The sequence below is a fragment of the Ostrea edulis genome, chromosome 9 (assembly GCF_947568905.1).
Source record: "Ostrea edulis chromosome 9, xbOstEdul1.1, whole genome shotgun sequence".
Lineage (NCBI taxonomy): Eukaryota > Metazoa > Mollusca > Bivalvia > Ostreida > Ostreidae > Ostrea > Ostrea edulis.
In genome coordinates this window covers 51763688-51785055 of record NC_079172.1, presented here as the reverse complement: position 1 = coordinate 51785055, position 21368 = coordinate 51763688, and the positions used below count along the sequence as shown (strand labels likewise).

The following is a 21368-nucleotide window of genomic DNA, read 5'->3' as shown; positions in this document are numbered from 1 at the left end:
CTAGAACAGTGATAGGATTGTAGCTCTCCAGTGTGCATGACTTGGGTAATTGACGTCATATTGTTGTGTGGTTTACATGTTGTTTACATTGCCTGATCAGCTGATTGATATACATGTGCATGACAAATTCATTTATGTAAGATTGGATAAATGAGAAAATTAATATTGAATGATTTTATTTTAACTTAATAGATTGATTGATTGTACAGTATGATTTGATTTTAACTTAATAGATTGATTTATTGTACAGTATAATTTGTCCAAACTGGCCTCTGAGTACTCCGGCGCTCTGTCAATTCCAGCCAAATAATATAGTCCCTAACATTTCTTTAACAAATCCTTTATTAATAATTCCCTGTACTCCGGATACTGCGTATTCTGTATATCGGCCGGCTTACACAGTCCCAACTGCTATTAATTAACTTAAATTATCCTGTGTAAACCGGCCTCTCGATGATGCACCACCCTAATTGTTACGGTCAATTGTATTTGGTGTACACAAGGTCCCAACTGCTCGTAATTAGCTCTAATTATCGCATTTAAACCAGCCACCCCGCGATGACCAACCTGTCGGTATTCGGTCGATCACACGCGGTGTACACAAAGGGTGTCTCAAGGGAAGACACAGGTAAGTAGAAGAGTTCAACTGGCGATGAGTCGAGATCAGTTTAAAATAAAACCTGATTTTTGGGGGGTGCACTTTTCAATTATGACAGCACCACACACGAGGTAATGGCGCCCTCCCCATAATGACAGAGACGAGAAATGACATTAAAAGACAAAGTTCAATTTATTTAATCAATGAATTCGATACATTCTGGGAATGAAACAAAATCGGCAACAATCCAGTTATGTTTTCCAAAAGCAGGGTTTCCCTTCGTGGACTTCTCTGAGCTCTCCGGCGAGTCAGACAGTGATAATATGCAGTTAGCACAACTCGCCATGTCCGGTCGATCACTCGGCATTACATCAGTTTCCGTTTCACAAATTGAGACAGTTGAAAGCGATACATTTACAACGAAAGCTGGGAAATATAAATTGTAGACAAACACAACACAAACTTGACGAACGTACATAATGTAGCACTTGATAACGGCGATGATGTAGACGAAATCGACAATTTACCAACAAAAAAGTGCGCGAATAATTCCCAGATTTTAAACTGTTTAATAAAAATTGAAACTTTTTCAAATGAGCACAACAATAAAACACTGACATTTATATTTTTACATTTTGAATTCTTTTGTGATATAATATTTAAATAAAACGTTAGCAATCATTACACACGTATGCATGGATAGTGAATACAAGGGAAGCAACTCTCATACTTGTCAACATTTTGCACTCCAGACTCTGTGTAAACTGGCCAATTTCTTTGGAACCACACACAGCCGGTTTAGACAGATTATACTGTATATTGTTTAACGTCCCTCTTGAGAATATTTCACTCATATGGAGACATCACCATTGCTGGTGAAGGGCTGCAAAATTTATAGGCCCATGCTCGGTATTTATGGCCTTTGAGCAGGGAGGAATCTTTATTGTGCCACACCTGCTGTGACACGGGACCTCGGTTTTTGCGGTCTCATCTAAAGGACTGCCCCATTTAGTCGCCTCTTACGACAAGCAAGGGGTACTGAGGACCTATTTTAACCCAGATCCACACGGGATATTTTAACTTAAAAGAAAATTGGTACCTATATATAAATCATTAGACAATATTGCATGCTGTAGATGGCCTTGCAGTACTTGTGTAATTTAAATATTTGATTAGGTCCTAAAGAATTTCTAGAAAAGGTTTTCACTGCACATACATGCATGTGTCTGAAATTAGTTTGACTAAAAGTGCATCAAAGGCTAACATCAACAATTTTTTTCAAACAGAAGTTTCTCATCGATTTAAATGTAAATATCAAAATGAAATATATTTTTTTTTTTTTTTTTTTTTAATTGTCTGGATAAGTCAATGGAGTAAGCATTTGACTGGCAGTATGAGACATAGGTGTCAGCAGCAAAAGAAAACCGTGATCAGGAAAATATGACCGGGGGCTTTTCTAAGATTCCCAGAGGGTCCTGCATATTTTGTCAGGCTAAGATATATTACAGTCTATATTCGACAGTTTAAAAATTTGTAACCTGATGGGAATGACACCACCCCCACCCCCTCCTTGAATTATCATTATAGTAGGAACGACCTTTTTTCATGTGGCCATTCATAGACTAATTTTCTGTCTTTTTATAAACTCATCAATTTTTACATTCCTTTGGATGTTTTCCTTTGTAGGAGCGATTTCTACAGCACCCACTCTGGACAATTTGGTTTCCGCTGACTATCAGAAGGTTATGTTTGATTGCTCGGTCTCGCTGTCGGCAGGAAGTGGTGCTCTGTATACTATCTGGTGGTATGTAGGGGAGACAATTATCAAAAGACAGAGTCTGACATCGGGAACCAGCGTAGGCAGAATGGAGTCGACTGAGATCACCGACACAGCGTCTGCTTTAACACAGGGGGTGAGATTGATAGAAATTATTAGAATTTTTGTGGGGATTTTTTAACTTCTTCACTGTCTTCCTGATAAGAAAGCCCTCATTCTTGTATAAAAGTTTTTTGACTGGCAATTCAAAATTGTGTAAATTGATTTAATATGTATCTGATAGTTAAGTGTAAGTGAAATGAACTTTGAACCCATACAATGTTTTGAATTACATGAAATGTGACATTTGAAAGTGATGCTCCAATACATTATTAGTTGAATTCTTGTGGATTTTACAGACAATATATATAAATGTCAATTATATATGCTGCCTAGGTAAGTTGTGGTGTGTCTCACGTTTGTTGCAGATAGTATTATAGTATTCGTCTTTCTTTGTTGTAGGTAAGCTGTGGTGTAGTTGTGTCGTACCCCAGTACTTGCGGACAGATAACCAGCCCGGTCACGAGAAGTACCACACTTCAGTATCAAGTCACAGTAAGTTACAGCATCAGTCAACAACCTGTTATCACATTGTTCTATATAATCATCAGTCAACAATCTGTTGTCACATTGTTCTACATAATAATCAGTCAATAACCTGTTGTCACATTGTTCTACATAATAATCAGTCAATAACCTGTTGTCACATTGTTCTACATAATAATCAGTCGATAACCTGTTGTCACATTGTTCTAAATAATAATCAGTCAATAACCTGTTGTCACATTGTTCTACGTATTCCTTTCAAGACGATACATATTACATTTAGGCAGTACTTTTGTTATTGGTCCAGAGGGCTAATTTCAAACCCCAGTGTTACATTAGATGGTGTATAGACAAGATTAAGGTTATTAAATCGCCCAGTTCTAAGAGGTTTAAGATTATTAAATCACCCAGTTCCAAGAAACTATGAACATGATATGTATCTAGACTACACACAACCATTCTTATTTGATGTGTGACCTGTATTTTCTGTACGAGTAACCTGGTTATAATTGTTTCTGTAGGAGTAATCTGGTTTTAATTGTTTCTGTAGGAGTAATCTGGTTATAATTGTTTATGTAGTAACCTGGTTATAGTTGTTTCTGTAGGAGTAACCTGGTTATAATTGTTTCTGTAGGAGTAATCTGGTTATAATTGTTTCTGTACGAGTAACCCGGTTATAATTGTTTCTGTAGGAGTAACCTGGTTATAATTGTTTCTGTACGAGTAACCTGGTTATAATTGTTTCTGTAGGAGTAACCCGGTTATAATTGTTTCTGTAGGAGTAACCCGGTTATAATTGTTTCTGTAGGAGTAACCTGGTTATAATTGTTTCTGTAGGAGTAACCCGGTTATAATTGTTTCTGTAGGAGTAATCTGGTTATAATTGTTTCTGTAGGAGTAACCTGGTTATAATTGTTTCTGTAGGAGTAACCTGGTTATAATTGTTTCTGTAGGAGTAACCTGGTTATAATTGTTTCTGTAGGAGTAACCTAGTTACTGTATATCTAATAAATCTGACAGGTGTTTCCAATGATTTTCATTGTAAATCAAGTGAATTGTCACAATAAATCTGACAGAGGTGTTCCTAATGATTTTCGTTGTAAATCTCATGCATTAATTGCCACAATATATCTGACAGAGGCATTCCTAATGATTTTCTTTGTAAATTTAATGAATTGCCACAATAAATCTTACAGAGGTGTTCCTAATGATTTTCTTTAATGACTTTCAGATTAATGAGGCTTCCTAATGATTTTCTTTAATGACTTTCAGATTAATGAGGCCTCATACATCAAGATCGTAGAAGGTGATGCTGCCTACCCAATACAGGTGGACCTTACCACATCTGCTCAGTATTACTGTGCCATGAAGTACACAGCCAGTTGTGACATCAGATTCAATGGAAAGGTGGTGCGGCCAACACAACCCAAGAGGTGTCCAGAAGGTGGAGAAATCCCCAACATTGTGGTCAAATCTTCACTGACCAATGCTGCCTCGCCCACCGATGCTACATGTGGTCCAGTGGTGACAGGAAATGTAGTCTCCACCCAGATCTATGTGAAGGCAATGGTTGACAGGATGAAATTTGGAAACAAAAACAGCACACTAAACATTTTACAGCAAGACAAAGTGGGTCAAACAGTCAAGGCAGAGATCCTTCTGAAGAAAATAGAGGTCAGAGTTCAGTCAGTGCTTACCCAAAGTTTTATAAGAAGCAATTTTTAAAAAATTAAATTTTGCCCATGTAATAGTCAGTGGTTGAACAGACATGATAATTATGAAAGCTATTTCACAAATATAATACCAGTTGATTTAAAACTAAGAAATCATGATTTATTTTTTGTGCAGGTTGAAGTTGTTGAGATGGACTCATTAGACCTCCACCACTGTCAGTCTATAAACGACCCTCACATCAGGACTTTTGATGGAGTGTAAGTAACGGTAGAACAATGACATGATAAGATGATTTTTGGTGAAGTTTTCTCTCTTTTGCATCATGTGGTCTTGTCATTGTTGGGCATCATGGGCATGGAAGAGTGATCTCCCCTAAAAGTCGATGAATATTGATCAATATTACATCATGATCCTGTTAAACCTTCCCTGAAATTTTCCATCTGAAATTCACACTCGCTATTCGGAATTGATACTCTTTCTATATCTGTTGAGTACTTTTCAGATATAGTGATTTAGACAAAAAGACTGTCAATAGGACATGAAAAAGGACTATATAAAATCCTCTTTTCAGTGTTATTTTTTAAACATATGTCTAATTTTATGAACAAATGTGTTAATGATTTTTTTTTTAAAACATGTAAAAAGAAATTTATGTATATTAATATATTATTGGAAGCTGACCTCATGGTTGAACGGGGGGGGGGGGGGGGGGGGGGGGGGGGGGCATTGAACTTTGTGCACTGTCACTGCTATAACTGCCTTTTATCATCATATTTGTACTTTAACAGTCCTTATCAATTGTTAGAAATTTCTCAGAACTATAGAAATCAAATTTATTCGGAATATTTCATCAAATCAAGTAACAAATCGGCAGAGAAATTCAAGAAAGATAAAATACCCCAAAAAATGAAATCCCAGCAATTTTCTAACTTGTTTGAGAGCCTCATCACTGTGACATCACAATATACCCAACAGTTATAATGTCAATACCAACTAGTTTAGTAGACTAAAAGTATGATGTCATATCTAGTAAAGTAAGGACTACCACTATAATGATATGGAGACTCTGACTTAATATATTTCAATCACATGATCAGTATCCTGTCTGTTCTTAGATAAGTTCAATTAGATAAGTCTGAGAGTGTGAAATTAATTTTTTTTTTTAGATAAGTGAGAGTGTGGTTAAGTTTATAGTTAGATAAATCAGTGCTGTATAAAATGATTTTGATAATGAATGAATTCAGAAATAAGTAACAGAAGTCTATCAATGAAGTCAAAATTAACAATAATATTAGCGTTCTCTGCAAATGCTTTCTCTTTCGAAGACCAGAAATAACCTGAATGTCACCAGCTGATATCATTCTTGTATATCCACAGTTACTATGACAACTTTAGACCTGGCGAGTACTTGCTATACAAGAACACAAAGTATGAAGTAGAGGTAAGTACAGATGACATCAGTCATAATTACTAGTGCATGATTATATTACCATCATTACTAGTGCATGATTATATTACCATCATTACTAGTGCATAATTATATTACCATCATTACTAGTGCATGATTATATTACCATCATTACTAGTGCATGATTATATTACCATCATTAATAGTACATAATTATATTACCATCATTACTAGTACATAATTATATTATATTACCATCATTACTAGTACATAATTATATTACCATCATTACTAGTGCATGATTATATTACCATCATTACTAGTGCATAATTATATTACCATCATTACTAGTGCATGATTATATTACCATCATTACTAGTGCATAATTATATTACCATCATTACTAGTACATAATTATATTACCATCATTACTATAGTACATAATTATATTACCATCATTACTAGTACATGATTATATTACCATCATTACTAGTGCATGATTATATAACCATAATTACTAGTACATAATTATATTACCATCATTACTAGTGCATGATTATATAACCATCATTACTAGTGCATGATTATATTATATAACCATCATTACTAGTACATGATTATATTACCATCATTACTAGTGCATGATTATATAACCATCATTACTAGTGCATGATTATATTACCATCATTACTAGTACATAATTATATTACCATCATTACTATAGTACATAATTATATAACCATCATTACTAGTGCATGATTATATTACCATCATTACTAGTGCATGATTATATTACCATCATTGATAGTACATAATTATATTATATTACCATCATTACTAGTACATAATTATATTACCATCATTACTAGTACATGATTATATTACCATCATTACTAGTGCATGATTATATTACCATCATTACTAGTGCATGATTATATTACCATCATTACTAGTACATAATTATATAACCATCATTACTAGTGCATGATTATATTACCATCATTACTAGTGCATGATTATATTACCATCATTACTAGTGCATGATTATATAACCATCATTACTAGTACATAATTATATTACCATCATTACTAGTACATGATTATATAACCATCATTACTAGTACATAATTATATTACCATCATTACTAGTGCATGATTATATTACCATCATTACTAGTGCATGATTATATTACCATCATTGATAGTACATAATTATATTATATTACCATCATTACTAGTACATAATTATATTACCATCATTACTAGTACATGATTATATTACCATCATTACTAGTGCATGATTATATTACCATCATTACTAGTACATAATTATATTATATTACCATCATTACTAGTACATAATTATATTACCATCATTACTAGTACATGATTATATTACCATCATTACTAGTGCATGATTATATTACCATCATTACTAGTACATGATTATATTACCATCATTACTAGTACATAATTATATAACCATCATTACTAGTGCATGATTATATTACCATCATTACTAGTGCATGATTATATTACCATCATTACTAGTGCATGATTATATAACCATCATTACTAGTACATAATTATATTACCATCATTACTAGTGCATGATTATATTACCATCATTACTAGTGCATAATTATATAACCATCATTACTAGTACATAATTATATTACCATCATTACTAGTGCATGATTATATTACCATCATTACTAGTGCATAATTATATTACCATCATTACTAGTGCATAATTATATTATATTACCATCATTACTAGTTCATGATTATATTACCATCATTGATAGTACATAATTATATTATATTACCATCATTACTAGTGCATGATTATATTACCATCATTACTAGTGCATGATTATATTACCATCATTACTAGTGCATGATTATATAACCATCATTACTAGTACATAATTATATTACCATCATTACTAGTGCATGATTATATTACCATCATTACTAGTGCATAATTATATAACCATCATTACTAGTACATAATTATATTACCATCATTACTAGTGCATGATTATATTACCATCATTACTAGTGCATAATTATATTACCATCATTACTAGTGCATAATTATATTATATTACCATCATTACTAGTTCATGATTATATTACCATCATTGATAGTACATAATTATATTATATTACCATCATTACTAGTGCATGATTATATTACCATCATTACTAGTACATGATTATATTACCATCATTACTAGTGCATGATTATATTACCATCATTACTAGTGCATGATTATATAACCATCATTACTAGTACATAATTATATTACCATCATTACTAGTGCATGATTATATTACCATCATTACTAGTGCATAATTATATAACCATCATTACTAGTACATAATTATATTACCATCATTACTAGTGCATGATTATATTACCATCATTACTAGTGCATAATTATATTACCATCATTACTAGTGCATAATTATATTATATTACCATCATTACTAGTTCATGATTATATTACCATCATTGATAGTACATAATTATATTATATTACCATCATTACTAGTGCATGATTATATTACCATCATTACTAGTACATGATTATATTACCATCATTACTAGTGCATGATTATATTACCATCATTACTAGTACATGATTATATTACCATCATTACTAGTGCATGATTATATTACCATCATTAATAGTGCATGATTATATTACCATCATTACTAGTACATGATTATATTACCATCATTACTAGTGCATGATTATATTACCATCATTACTAGTACATAATTATATTATATTACCATCATTACTAGTTCATGATTATATTACCATCATTGATAGTACATAATTATATTACCATCATTACTAGTACATAATTATATTACCATCATTACTAGTGCATGATTATATTACCATCATTAATAGTGCATAATTATATTACCATAGATAGTGCATGCATTGAATGAATTGGTTGTTATTGAAGGTTTTTGATTGGACAGTTCTAGTTTTGTTAGGACAGCAATGACTTGAGTATGATTGGAATTTCTTGTGTTGCTGTAAGGATTCTCGGTTTTTCATGTCTTTAGTACAGATGTAGCATTGATTATTAAATGTATTATGGACACCTATTGTCAGGTTCGTGCTGCTATGGTGCGCTGTTCCTCGGGAACCTGCAACTGTGGTGTGATGGTGCGTTCTGGTGACGACGTTATCAGGGTCGACAAGTGTAAATGGGTCAACAAGACGCCTACAGCTTATCCAATCAATGATGAACTCTTCACTAACGGAGATCTGACACCCAAAACTCAGATCTTCCAGGAGAACGACGGGAAACAATTCCAGGTACGTTTCTGATATATCAACTGTCTGTAAACCTTGCTTTATATGACAGGTACGTTTCTGATATATTGACTGTCTGTAAACCTTGCTTTATATGACAGGTACGTTTCTGATATATCGACTGTCTGTAAACCTTGCTTTATATGACAGGTACATTTCTGATATATCGACTGTCTGTAAACCTTGCTTTATATGACAGGTACGTTTCTGATATATTGACTGTCTGTAAACCTTGCTTTATATGACAGGTATATTTCTGATATATTGATTGTCTGTAAACCTTGTTTTATATGACAGGTACGTTTCTGATATATTGACTGTCTGTAAACCTTGTTTTATATGACAGGTACGTTTCTAATATATTGACTGTCTGTAAACCTTGCTATATATGACAATTTTATCTTGAAACTATCATCTTTTCTCCTGTGGACAGGTCATGTTACCCACAGGAACTAAAGTTACCATCAAGGACTCGTACCAGGCCTACATCAACATTTTCATTTACCCGTCTGCCTCAGACTTCAACAAAACTGAAGGTAAATCTCTTATGACTTCTATCACTTTTCACAAATGATTTGTTTTATTGAAAAAGGCTTCATGTTACAAAATGATTACCGGGCATTCGATAGTAGTGTTACTCACTTGATTGGTCAGAATTCTGAATTTATTTATTTTTTGTGACACAGGCTTATGTGGTACTTATGATGGCAACCAGGACAACGACCTCTTGGGACCTGATGGGGTCATTACAAAAGTCCCCGGTGCAAATGAACGGCCGGATGAATACAGTGTCAAATGGAGATTTTCTGAGTCCAACTCAATATTCAATGGTTACACGTCAACAGTCTCCATGGAGACCCCTCTCTATTGCTCTTGTTACAGTGATGGAACAAAGTCATGTGACTTCTTTGGTGATGTCAGCACATGTGGTGTTACTAACAAAGGTAGGGAGACAATTATTCTATTATTGAATCAAACACATACAGACTTTTACAGCAAACATGATGGTGAACATATGAACATATTTGAACTTGAAATTTACACCAAAGAGAATGATTATAGACAAAGTCTTACTTTTTATACGCCCGCATAAAAATGCGGGCATATTATGCTATACCGCTGTCGTCCGTCCGTCTGCAACTACTCCTAAAAACTTTGGGGGATTTTGATGAAACTTGGTACAAAGAAAGATCACAATGTGCATATTACAAGAGGAATGCTGTCCCTTATTTTTTAAGGAGTTACAGCCCTTGGACTTGGATTTATTTAATGCAAAATACATTGTTATTGCAACTCCGATGAAATCCTTTTGTGGATAATCCTTTCTTGCTTGTTCAAATTCCTGGGTCAATAATGTATGCGGGCGTATCATGTACCGGTTTAACGGTGCCCTATTTTTTTCTGAGAGCTATGCCCCTTTTTGAATTTAGAAGTTTGGCCTCCATTAGTCGTGTTCTTATCAGCACAACTCCTCTGAGAATGCTAAACAGAATTTTATGAAACTTTATAGTTATTCGGGATATGCTGTGTAGATCTGCTTATTCTACATGAAATTCTTACTTCATTTTTTCTGGGAGTTATGCTCCAAGTTTGAACTTCTAATTTTGACCAAAATTAAATATACTACTGAAACAGTTAGCTCAACTCCTCAGATATTGCTAAACAGAATATTATGTAACTTTGTATATATGTATTTGATATGGACATACTGTCACATGATTCCTGCTAAACATTTCAATTTTTTACCACACCCAGCCCCATTCAGTTATCTGTGGTGGTTAGACAGATTCCATCACTAGTAGTCAGATAGTTCAGTTGGTAGAGTACCTGAGTAGGTCGAGATTCAGGGGGCCCAGATTCAAATTTCAGTCTGGTCTGTTGAATTTTCTCCCTTCTGTTACATTTGATGCTATAGACAAGCCCTTGGAACTGACAGGTGAAAATGCCAGCTAAGAAATAAAGATCCTGAGTTGATGTGAGGATATTTAAGGAGGGAGGAATGTGGCAGACCAACAGGCTTGATTACCAGTAATCGGATAGCTCAGTTGTTAGAGCACCTGACTAGAGATTCAGGATGCCTGGGTTCGAATCCCAGTCTGGTCTGTTGCATTCCTCCTTTCCTGTTACTTATCTTCATACATGTATACATAAGGCATTGTGATCTATCATACTAGTTGCAGAACTGTAGCTCTCTGGGAAAGTCTATATCAACATTTTTTCAGAGAGCTACAGATCTGCAGCTATTGAAAAGCTTAAGCTTGAAGTCGTTTTCTTTAAAACTCTTTAAGACAATTCCCAGAAAAAATGTTTATTTTGAAATTACATTGTATACAAATGAAAAAAAAATGATATCTTGAAACCAGAGGTGAAGTCATCAAAAAGGGATAAAATGGATTGAGTTTCATGAAAATCAATCAAACCATTTCCAGTAAACAGAATAATGTGAAAAAACAAAGCAAATGAATAACATTGAGAAGAGAAGACAGTTGTTTATTTGACAACATTTCAATATCTTCATTTATTTATAATAAAACAGGTGTGGATTTGAAACCAGACCTCTTGACCCCACAGGCTGGTCTTTTGACCCCGTCTGTTGTTGGCAGACGAAAGAAGAGACAGGCCACAGGAGACACAGTGACCTATGACCTTGCCTACAATGCTCCTGCTGTAAGTATTCTCACACTGATCAAGTAGTACTGATTGATATTCCAATGTAAACACCCTAAACAATATTGATCTTCGATCTGTAAACAAAATTTAAAGTCCTAATTGTTCTGGCTTGTCCACCAATAGTCTTTATAGGGGATCTATAGCAAAACATGATACAATCAAACCTTGTTATCTTGAACTTGATAGGGTCAAGAATTTTTTTTAGATCTCCGAGGGTTGGAGATATTGAGGTTGAAATGCATAAAGAAAATGTAGTTGTCTCAGTTCACTTTGACATATATTCATGGTATTCGAGATGTGGATGTTCGAGATACTGAAGTTTAGATGTATTTACCATCTCAAAAGATGTGGGTTTTTTAAAGTTTCTTCAGTAACATTTTAGTCATCGGAAATAATATTTGTATAGGCAACATCACTTAATGGCAATAAATACCCAAATGGTGCCTCAATATGACATCCAATAAGAGTGAGAAGTATATATATGTACAGTGTGTATGTGTGTGTGTGTATATATATATATATATACACACACACAAACAAAGCACTGATATGACCAACAGCACGAACAATATAATATGTCCTAGGGAAGACCTGTCTCTTTCTCTGGACAAATTAAAAATATATATCCCCATACAGCAAATTTTATCCTAAAAATATGCCGGGGGTTGGGGGGATTTTTATTTCAATTATGAATATTTACACATAAGATGCTCAGAATAAATATGTGATAATGAAAGAATTATTTCTAAGTATTGTACTTTTGTACCATTACTCTGATTTCTGTGTGTTGTAGCATTAGTATGGTAACTCTGGTCTGTGTATTGTAGGCTAATGCTCCTTGGCCTTCCAATCTGAATCTGACGGAAGAAGAAGCCAGGCTTATGTGTGGTAACTACCTTGTGAACTCTAAAGCAGGCATCAACTGTCAGAATCTGTTGTCTGGAAACTACTCCCAAGACATCCAGAACTGTGTGCAAGACTACAAGGTAAAAAAAATCACATGCAGGGAAATTTTCCAAAAGTAAAATGTTTTATAAGGTACAAATTTACATACAGTATAATGTTTTATAAGGCATAAAGCTACACACAGTAGAATGTTGTAATGAAATGTGGACTGATACTGATCTCTGTTTCCCCAGCTGACTGGCCTGACTATCTGGAAGGAGGATCACTTGGGAGGAATACAACAGAATTGTTATGAGGAGGTTCTGAAGAACACAGAGCAGTGGAATAACCCTGACACTGCCCCATCCTTACCAGCCACCATCACCAGTGCTCTCTGTCCCTTAGACTGCAGTAACCAAGGGCAGTGTGTAGAGGGTAAGTTTTTGTACTGTAACCAAGGATAAAATTGGTATGGTAACCAAGGACAGAGTTTGTATGGTAACCAATGACAGGGTTGGTATGGTAACCAAGGACAGGGTTCGTATGGTAACCAAGGACAGAATTTGTATGGTAACCAAGGACAGGGTTGGTACTGTAACCAAGGACCGAGTTTGTATAGTAAACTAGGACAGGGTTGATAGTGTAACAAAGGACAGTGTTTGTACTGTAACCAATGGCAATGTGTGTACAGTAACTAAGGATGATGTGTACAGTAACCAATGGCAATATATGTACAGTAACTAGGGACAGGGTATTTTGTTTGTGTAAACTATCACTGCAATGAATTATATGAGTTAAGTCATTTTCATTGCAATATGAATAGTTCCTTTCTATCAAGAAAGTATACACATGTATTTATCAAATTTTTTCTTATCATTCTATATGTTGACATGAATTTACGTACTGCTGTGGTTTGGAATTGATACAGACTAGTTAACAACTATTCCAATACATCTGCAGGTGTCTGTGATTGTAACGCGGGCTTTGGTGGAGCAGATTGTTCCATCTCTGTCATCACCGCTCCTGTGGTTCTGTTAGAAGACTCGAATGTGGCCTGTGACACACTCAATAACAACTGTACACTTGCTGTCATCAAAGGCGACCGATTCCTCAACAGCTCTACACTTACTTGTCACATGACAGAAATCCAGGTCAGTGGTTCATAGTTCAGGAAATATATCTAAATAAAGGTAACATACAGATTTAATGCCCTCCTAATTCTTCAAAAGAGCAATTCATAAGCAGCAGAAATGTTATTCTTGCGATAAATTATTTGTTGTCTATTAATTTGCATAATACATGTGTGATGTAATATGTAAAACAATACAAACAGAATTTCTTGCCAAATCTGAGGACTTAATTTTGATTCAAGAGAGTCAATTGCACATTTTTGGCCCTTTTGGGTTAGGGCTATTCCAGAAATAAATACATGGGGGGGTCGGGAGGCACCTTTTGTATATACCAAGCACCCATAAAAAAAAATAAAAAATTACCCCATGACCCATCAAATTAATAAACTCATTTTACAATGACCCATCTAATAAAAAAAAAAAACTAACCAGACCCACCACAAAAATATTTTTAAAAATGAAAACGGTACAAATCTCGAGAGGTTTTCGGGACAAATATTCTAGTCAATGACGCGGTAATGCCTGTGCGACATTGTATCACAGTAATTCTGAAGAAACGATGTCACATCAACAATCAAAGGCATTTATGGCGGGAATGTTGGAAAGATTGGGAGTCCAAACGATGCTATTATCATGAAATGGGTATGGATATGATTTTCCACGAATCGTTCGTCTTCTAATGGAGCCCGCGCCCGGAGGCGTCTATATCACCATCACACCGACTGATAAATATAACGCATCGGTACCCTCGTATAAATCAACTAAGGTTTGCCTATTTTTATTAGAAAACGGAATACGTATTGGTTTCAAAATATTCCCAAAATCAATGCACTGTAAACTGTAATAATCTACAGAACAGAGTTCGCCGCCATCATGTCCAAAGGGACCCTACTAAACGCGCCTCTAATATGAAGAGTGCTGTAATGGAAAGTTATGCGCTGCAAAGAGCGACAACTCGAATAGTTCTATGTTACTTCCGATTTCGAAAGCAGCATTTCGAAAGCACGTTTTCAATTTTCCCTCTGACGTTTTGTAACCAACACGACAAGAGCGACAATAAAAATATTCTGAAAACTCAACACCCACGTGGCACAAAATAAAACAATAGAAACTACCCACTACCCATAATAAATATTTTTTTAACAGTCCAACCACGGACCAATTAAAATATGAAAAAATACGACCACCCACACAAAAAAATATCGTTTGCTGCCCGACACCCCCCCCCCCCCCCCCCCCCCCCCCATTTGATCATTTCTGGAACAGCCCTTATAAGAGGGATAAACTCAGTTGTATTACAGTAACCTATGTTTTTATATCAAATCAAAATAAGATGCAGGTTTTTTATTGTCTCTTTTCCAAGGAATATTGGCTAGAAACAACAAGATCTCCCAATAGTAATTCTAAAAGCATGTTAATGATCACTAATTAGTGACCTACACAATGGGTGGAAGCATCCATGTTGTTAAAATTTCATACTTCCGGTGAACGTAATCCATTGGAGTTACCTTTCCTGAACTTGCCAGAAAAACCTGAGAAGTTGTGATTGTCAAGAGAGTAGCAAGTGTACCGATATATATATGATTGTTCTTGTTTTCTGCAGATTAATGGAGTGGGTATTTCCCAGCGACTGACAACTACTCAAAACACGGCCATCTTTAAAAGTTTCTCCTCACTGCATTGTCCTCTCCCAGCCAGGAAGAGCTACGCCATCAAGATCAGCAATGATGGGACACACACCAGTGTTGGCGAGTCCGTGTTCATCCTCTACCAGTCCGACTGCTACACATGTGATGTGGCTGCTGATAGAACACACGGAAACTGCTCCATGCTGGTAGGTCGTCTCTTACTGTTCATACTGTCATAGAGCCCAGTTCTGAAATTTACATCTTCAGTCTGATATGTACAAGAAAATGGTATTAGAACTGTACTTTCTAACATACTTAAGAAATGATCTACTTGAAGTGTTAAGCTATAATTAGATTACTTGTTATACCCCTACCGACCAGCAAAGCTGAAGGGAACTACTACTCAACACTCCATGTGTTTACCATTTTTTATTCTGTGTGTCTGTCGCATTTTTCTACACTCATCGTCAGACAGGACGTATTATGCTGGCTATATCCATCCGAGGTCATGTTTTCCGGACTTTTTCTCGTAACGGATGCATATGCATGAAATTTGGTTACAATTTCTCCCTCAAGAAGCGTATGAGTGAGTTTGTATATAAGTCTAACAATTTTTCGTACTTTTTTTTCCATCATGGATACAGATATTGCCCTGAAATTTAGTCACAAACTTCCTCTCAGAGGACATACAAATTACATTGTAGTTTGTTTTTTAGCTGGATTGGTGCACCATGACTTACTTTAGAGCTATAAGTAGGTCCATCAGTTTTCCAGATTTTTTTTGTTATGGATACAGGTATTGCCCTGAAATATAGTCACAACCTTCCTCTTAGAAAAATGCTAATTCAGTTTGCATTTCAGCTTTTAAAATTGGTATGCCTTGACCTACTTTAGGGCTAAAAGTAGGTCAAATTGTTTACTGGACTTTTTCTCATTATGGATACAGATATTGCATTGAAATTTTGTCATCACTGTCCGACAGACGTATGATGTACCGTTTGTGGTACTCTTGTTTGACTTAGATAGCTGTTTAATGTTTGATTACATGTATGTTTGTGAATGCAGTTTCTGCTATGGTTTCAATGGGATTGTATCATGAAAATTGATAGAAATATTAGTACCAGATGTAATTGTGCAAGACACCATGATTTGATCAAGACATTTTAATATACAAGGGTTTTTCAACTACATTTTAAGTCATACTGACTTGAAATTTGAGAAAATTGTTTATGGGGTCTTAGTATAATTACACAGATGATGGCAGACAAATCAAAACGAGTACATTCGAGTACACTGTACTAGTATTTTTTACAAATCTTGTGTTGTAGTTGTGGTAGGCCTAATTTGTCTATTGCTTGTGCATTAGCATCTATTTCATGTACAAGTGTACATATAGTTGTAAGTTCCATGTTAATGGTTGTTTCAGAAGTTAACTTGTATATTGTCTGATGTTAATGGATGTTCAGAGGTTTACTTGTATTTTGTCTGATGCCTATGTTAATGGCTGTTCAGAGGTTTACTTGTATTTTGTCTGATGTTAATGGCTGTTCAGAGGTTTACTTGTATTTTGTCTGATATTAATGGTTGTTTCAGAGGTTTACTTGTATTTTGTCTGATGTTAATGACTGTTCAGAGGTTTACTTGTATTTTGTCTGATGTTAATGACTGTTCAGAGGTTTACTTGTATTTTGTCTGATGCCTATGTTAATGGATGTTCAGAGGCTTACTTGTATTTTGTCTGATGTTAATGAATGTTCAGAGGCTTACTTGTATATTGTCTGATGTTAATGGCTGTTCAGAGGTTTACTTGTATTTTGTCTGATGTTAATGGCTGTTCAGAGGTTTACTTGTATTTTGTCTGATGCCTATGTTAATGGTTGTTTCAGAGGTTAACTTGTATTTTGTCTGATGCCTATGTTAATGGTTGTACAGAGGTTAACTTGTATTTTGTCTGATGCCTATGTTAATGGTTGTTCAGAGGTTAACTTGTATTTTGTCTGATGCCTATGTTAATGGTTGTACAGAGGTTAACTTGTATTTTGTCTGATGCCTATGTTAATGGTTGTTCAGAGGTTAACTTGTATTTTGTCTGATATTAATGGCTGTTCAGAGGTTTACTTGTATTTTGTCTGATGCCTATGTTAATGGTTGTGCAGAGGTTAACTTGTATTTTGTCTGATGCCTATGTTAATGGTTGTTCAGAGGTTTACTTGTATTTTGTCTGATATTAATGGCTGTTCAGAGGTTTACTTGTATTTTGTCTGATGCCTATGTTAATGGTTGTGCAGAGGTTAACTTGTATTTTGTCTGATGCCTATGTTAATGGTTGTTTCAGAGCTTAACTTGTATTTTGTCTGATGTTAATGACTGTTCAGAGGTTAACTTGTATTTTGGCTGATGCCTGTGTTAATGGTTGTTTCAGGGTTTACTTGCATTTTGTGTAACGGCCTATTACTGTACATTTCAGACATCTTCGTGTTTGATCAGCAGTGTCTGCTATTCAGGAGGGACAAGTAACCCACTCAACTCCTGTCAGCTGTGTTCTCCCTCTGTGTCTCAGTTCTCGTGGACGTCGTCTACTGGTAAGGAGTGTTAATTAAATACAAAATTGGTGTAAGGAACGCCTATGATATTCAATGGTAGTATTTTTAGGGAGAAATATTTGAACTTGTTCAAATTCTTGCTTTTTTTTTTCTTAATATAAAACTGATTACAAAGAAATCTTTAGAAAATATCAAAATCCTGTTCCTTGGTGTATATATATATATACAGCACTATGAAGACCAATGTCAACTCCAGGTACATGTAATATTCTACCGTATAGCGGTTTTTTCCACGGGTCTAGACTTTGTCAATTTGCTGGCTCGAAGGTATGCTAATAATTTTAGCGGAATAAGTTTTGACAGACAAGGCAGAGTTATCTCTCTTGCAAATACTGAAGTCACAATTGGATGCATATTTGGTGAGTGTAATTTTAGCAGAAAGATATCTAACCGCTAAATTAAGCCAATTTTATCACCCCACGGAAAAAACCTGCTATACGGTATGTTTCAAGAAAAGTTAGGTTATACTGTCCAAAGGAAGAAAGAAGTAAACAAATGAAAATATCTACTGTAGTTGGGGATTTAAATGTCTTCTTCCTTTCCTAACATGCAAACACTTTATATTTCAGCTGCAGGTTGTCCTGAAGTGCGCAGTACCACGGAAGCCATACCGCCCAACAAGGCAGTGGTGGACATAAATTCTCAGACAGTGGTCATCATAGCCTCAGTGGCTGCTGCTATCTTCCTGGTCATCTGTATTGTAGTAGCTGTTGTCTTTGTTGTCAGGTAAGACACAGGATCTTTAAGTTTGAACTCAATTTTAGTTTTTCATTTAGTGACTTAATTTTATTCCCCAAATTAACCCCCAAAATTGAAGAAATTACAAATGACTTAGCTCTTAATGAATCGGACAAATTGAAAAAAAAAAAGATGAATTGAAAACAGGGATGAAAGTAGGCAACATGTTGCATTGAGATTTTGAAAATTTTAAACCCAATATTAAAAAAAACAGATAGTTATAAGAGGGTTCGAGAAAATCATTGAAATTCTTATGTGCACAAAACCAAATGAATTGATTTCAAGCAAATTTTCAGATACTTATTACGGGAACACGACATGTTAGTATACTCTTTAACATTTTAGCAGTATAGTTAAAAGCATTAGGATTTTTAAACTCGAAGCAGGGTATACAAGTAGCATGAGGCCAGTCTTTATAGTAGAACAGATTTTGAAATTTTAAACATTTAGTCTTCAAGCTTTAATATTTTGAATATTACGAGAGCCCAGAAGGGCTATTATCATTCCTTTCTTTGTTATTTCATCGGTTGATGAAGGTAGCTAGCATTGCAGAAAAAATTCATAACCCTCGTAAAATATAAACTAGATTTAAGTACTAAAATATCATATGGTTGACCCATTCGTTATGCTAAATGAAACAGCCAACACACCCTTTGACTTTGATGACGCTCCATATTTGGTAATGATTGCACAGACAGGTGGTACTAAAAAAAACAGATGGAACTTGTTTGCAACAAACATGCATTCGTCACAGATGAAAGCAATATCAATTTCAATAGAAATATAAGAGAAAAGATTCAGTGAATGTAAATATAGCTCTTTAGTAAAATTATTTGAACTAAATTCTAAATGGTTAGATGTTGTAATACTTCACAGATACAGATCACAGAAAAGAAAAGAGAAATTCATGAAGCAGTTTGAGCCAGAACACAGTGTATTCAGCAATGAAGCATACGAAAAGGCAGAATGGCGACCAGCCTATAATGACCCAACAGGTGCCTCCGTGTACAACTATCAACCTAGTGGTAACGTGGCATTCTACGACACCCGAATGGCACTGGACGATTATTTTGAATGAACGTACAATACATCCAACTGAGACACAATTATGGGTCTCGCTATATTAAGAATTTTGAGAGATGATAGTCATATTTTGAGAACTTTTAATGTATACCCAAAGTGATGTAAACTACATTTTGATTTTTTTTATACCGGTTTGACATGTGATAAAAATGTAAGACATAAAATCTATTATTTTGTAAAATCTATTGGAAGTTATCATATTTGTTGAAAGTGGTATGGTTTTATAAAATGCAATTATTTACATTTTGAGCAAACTTTTTATATGTGTTGTCAAATGATGAGAGTGTTCTATTAAAAGCTGTATAATAGGGTAAAAATATTGAATTGGTGCTTTTTATATTGTATTTTAAGAAAATTCACCATAAACAAATTGTATTGCACAAGAATAAAGAAGAGAGAAAACGATATATGTATGGAGTGCAATGGCATTTAGATCAAGAAAGTTGGGACTCTAATTTTCTCAAATATTAGAAGATGTGTGACACAATCTTTTGGCAACTATACAAAAATTGAGGTAAAAATGCTTACCTATCAAGGGATCCCAAGTTTTGTTTTTGGTGTGTATTGTTTTTTATGCATTTGCATGTCTTCATGCCATAATAAATTTCATAGTATGTCTATATGGTTCCATTAATCAGACTCTATGTGCCAAGTACATTTGATATATTTTTCTGCTGTTGGTAGTTACTTGATGATGATATATTTACAACTCCTACAGTAGTAGGTGCATTACCAGTACTTTAATATACTGTAACTGGACTTTTTGTCTTTATCTTTATTAATTCATGCAGCAATCTAGACTATGTCTATGTATACTTGTATGCCAGTCCTTAATTTTTCTCTGTCTTGAAATTTGTATGGTTATTTTGTTCTTCTAAGGTTATCCAAATAAAATTTATTTTACTTAGACATGGCTGAATTTTGTTTTGCAATAATTAGATGATTATACAAGCCTATATGCTTCTCCACGAGACTATCAAGGCCCTACCATCAGAGTGGAAGGGGACTACTAATTTCTCTGTCCATTGAATTCCCCTTTCTTTCACCATATTCTTTTATTTAGGAGCCTGAAATGTGATTTGTTAAATGTCTGTTCACTGATCAAGTTTTAAGTTCCATCCCTGTTGACTCATATTTACGAGATTTATGTGACCTTCTTTCAAATGTAGTTTTCTTTTCTCCACTATGGTTATTTAATGTGTCTGAAGAGTGAGTGTGCAGGCTGTCCAGCGATCCTAAAAATTT

General features: G+C 34.7%; 1 protein-coding gene across 1 annotated transcript in view; it reads left to right on the top strand.

The window, feature by feature from the left end:
• Positions 1-21032, top strand: part of LOC125658020 (uncharacterized) — a 150429-nt gene extending 129397 nt beyond the window's left edge. Inside the window, exons 136-151 of the mRNA XM_056149514.1 lie at positions 2285-2511; positions 2877-2969; positions 4233-4634; positions 4809-4891; positions 6012-6075; positions 9183-9389; positions 9820-9922; positions 10073-10330; positions 11923-12053; positions 12884-13042; positions 13196-13376; positions 13902-14092; positions 15675-15905; positions 18167-18281; positions 18872-19028; positions 19917-21032. Coding sequence (XP_056005489.1) covers positions 2285-2511; positions 2877-2969; positions 4233-4634; positions 4809-4891; positions 6012-6075; positions 9183-9389; positions 9820-9922; positions 10073-10330; positions 11923-12053; positions 12884-13042; positions 13196-13376; positions 13902-14092; positions 15675-15905; positions 18167-18281; positions 18872-19028; positions 19917-20118 — 2804 coding nt within the window. The 3' untranslated portion in view covers positions 20119-21032. The remainder of the gene's footprint in view (positions 1-2284; positions 2512-2876; positions 2970-4232; positions 4635-4808; positions 4892-6011; positions 6076-9182; positions 9390-9819; positions 9923-10072; positions 10331-11922; positions 12054-12883; positions 13043-13195; positions 13377-13901; positions 14093-15674; positions 15906-18166; positions 18282-18871; positions 19029-19916) is intronic.
• The last annotated feature ends 336 nt before the right edge of the window (positions 21033-21368 follow it).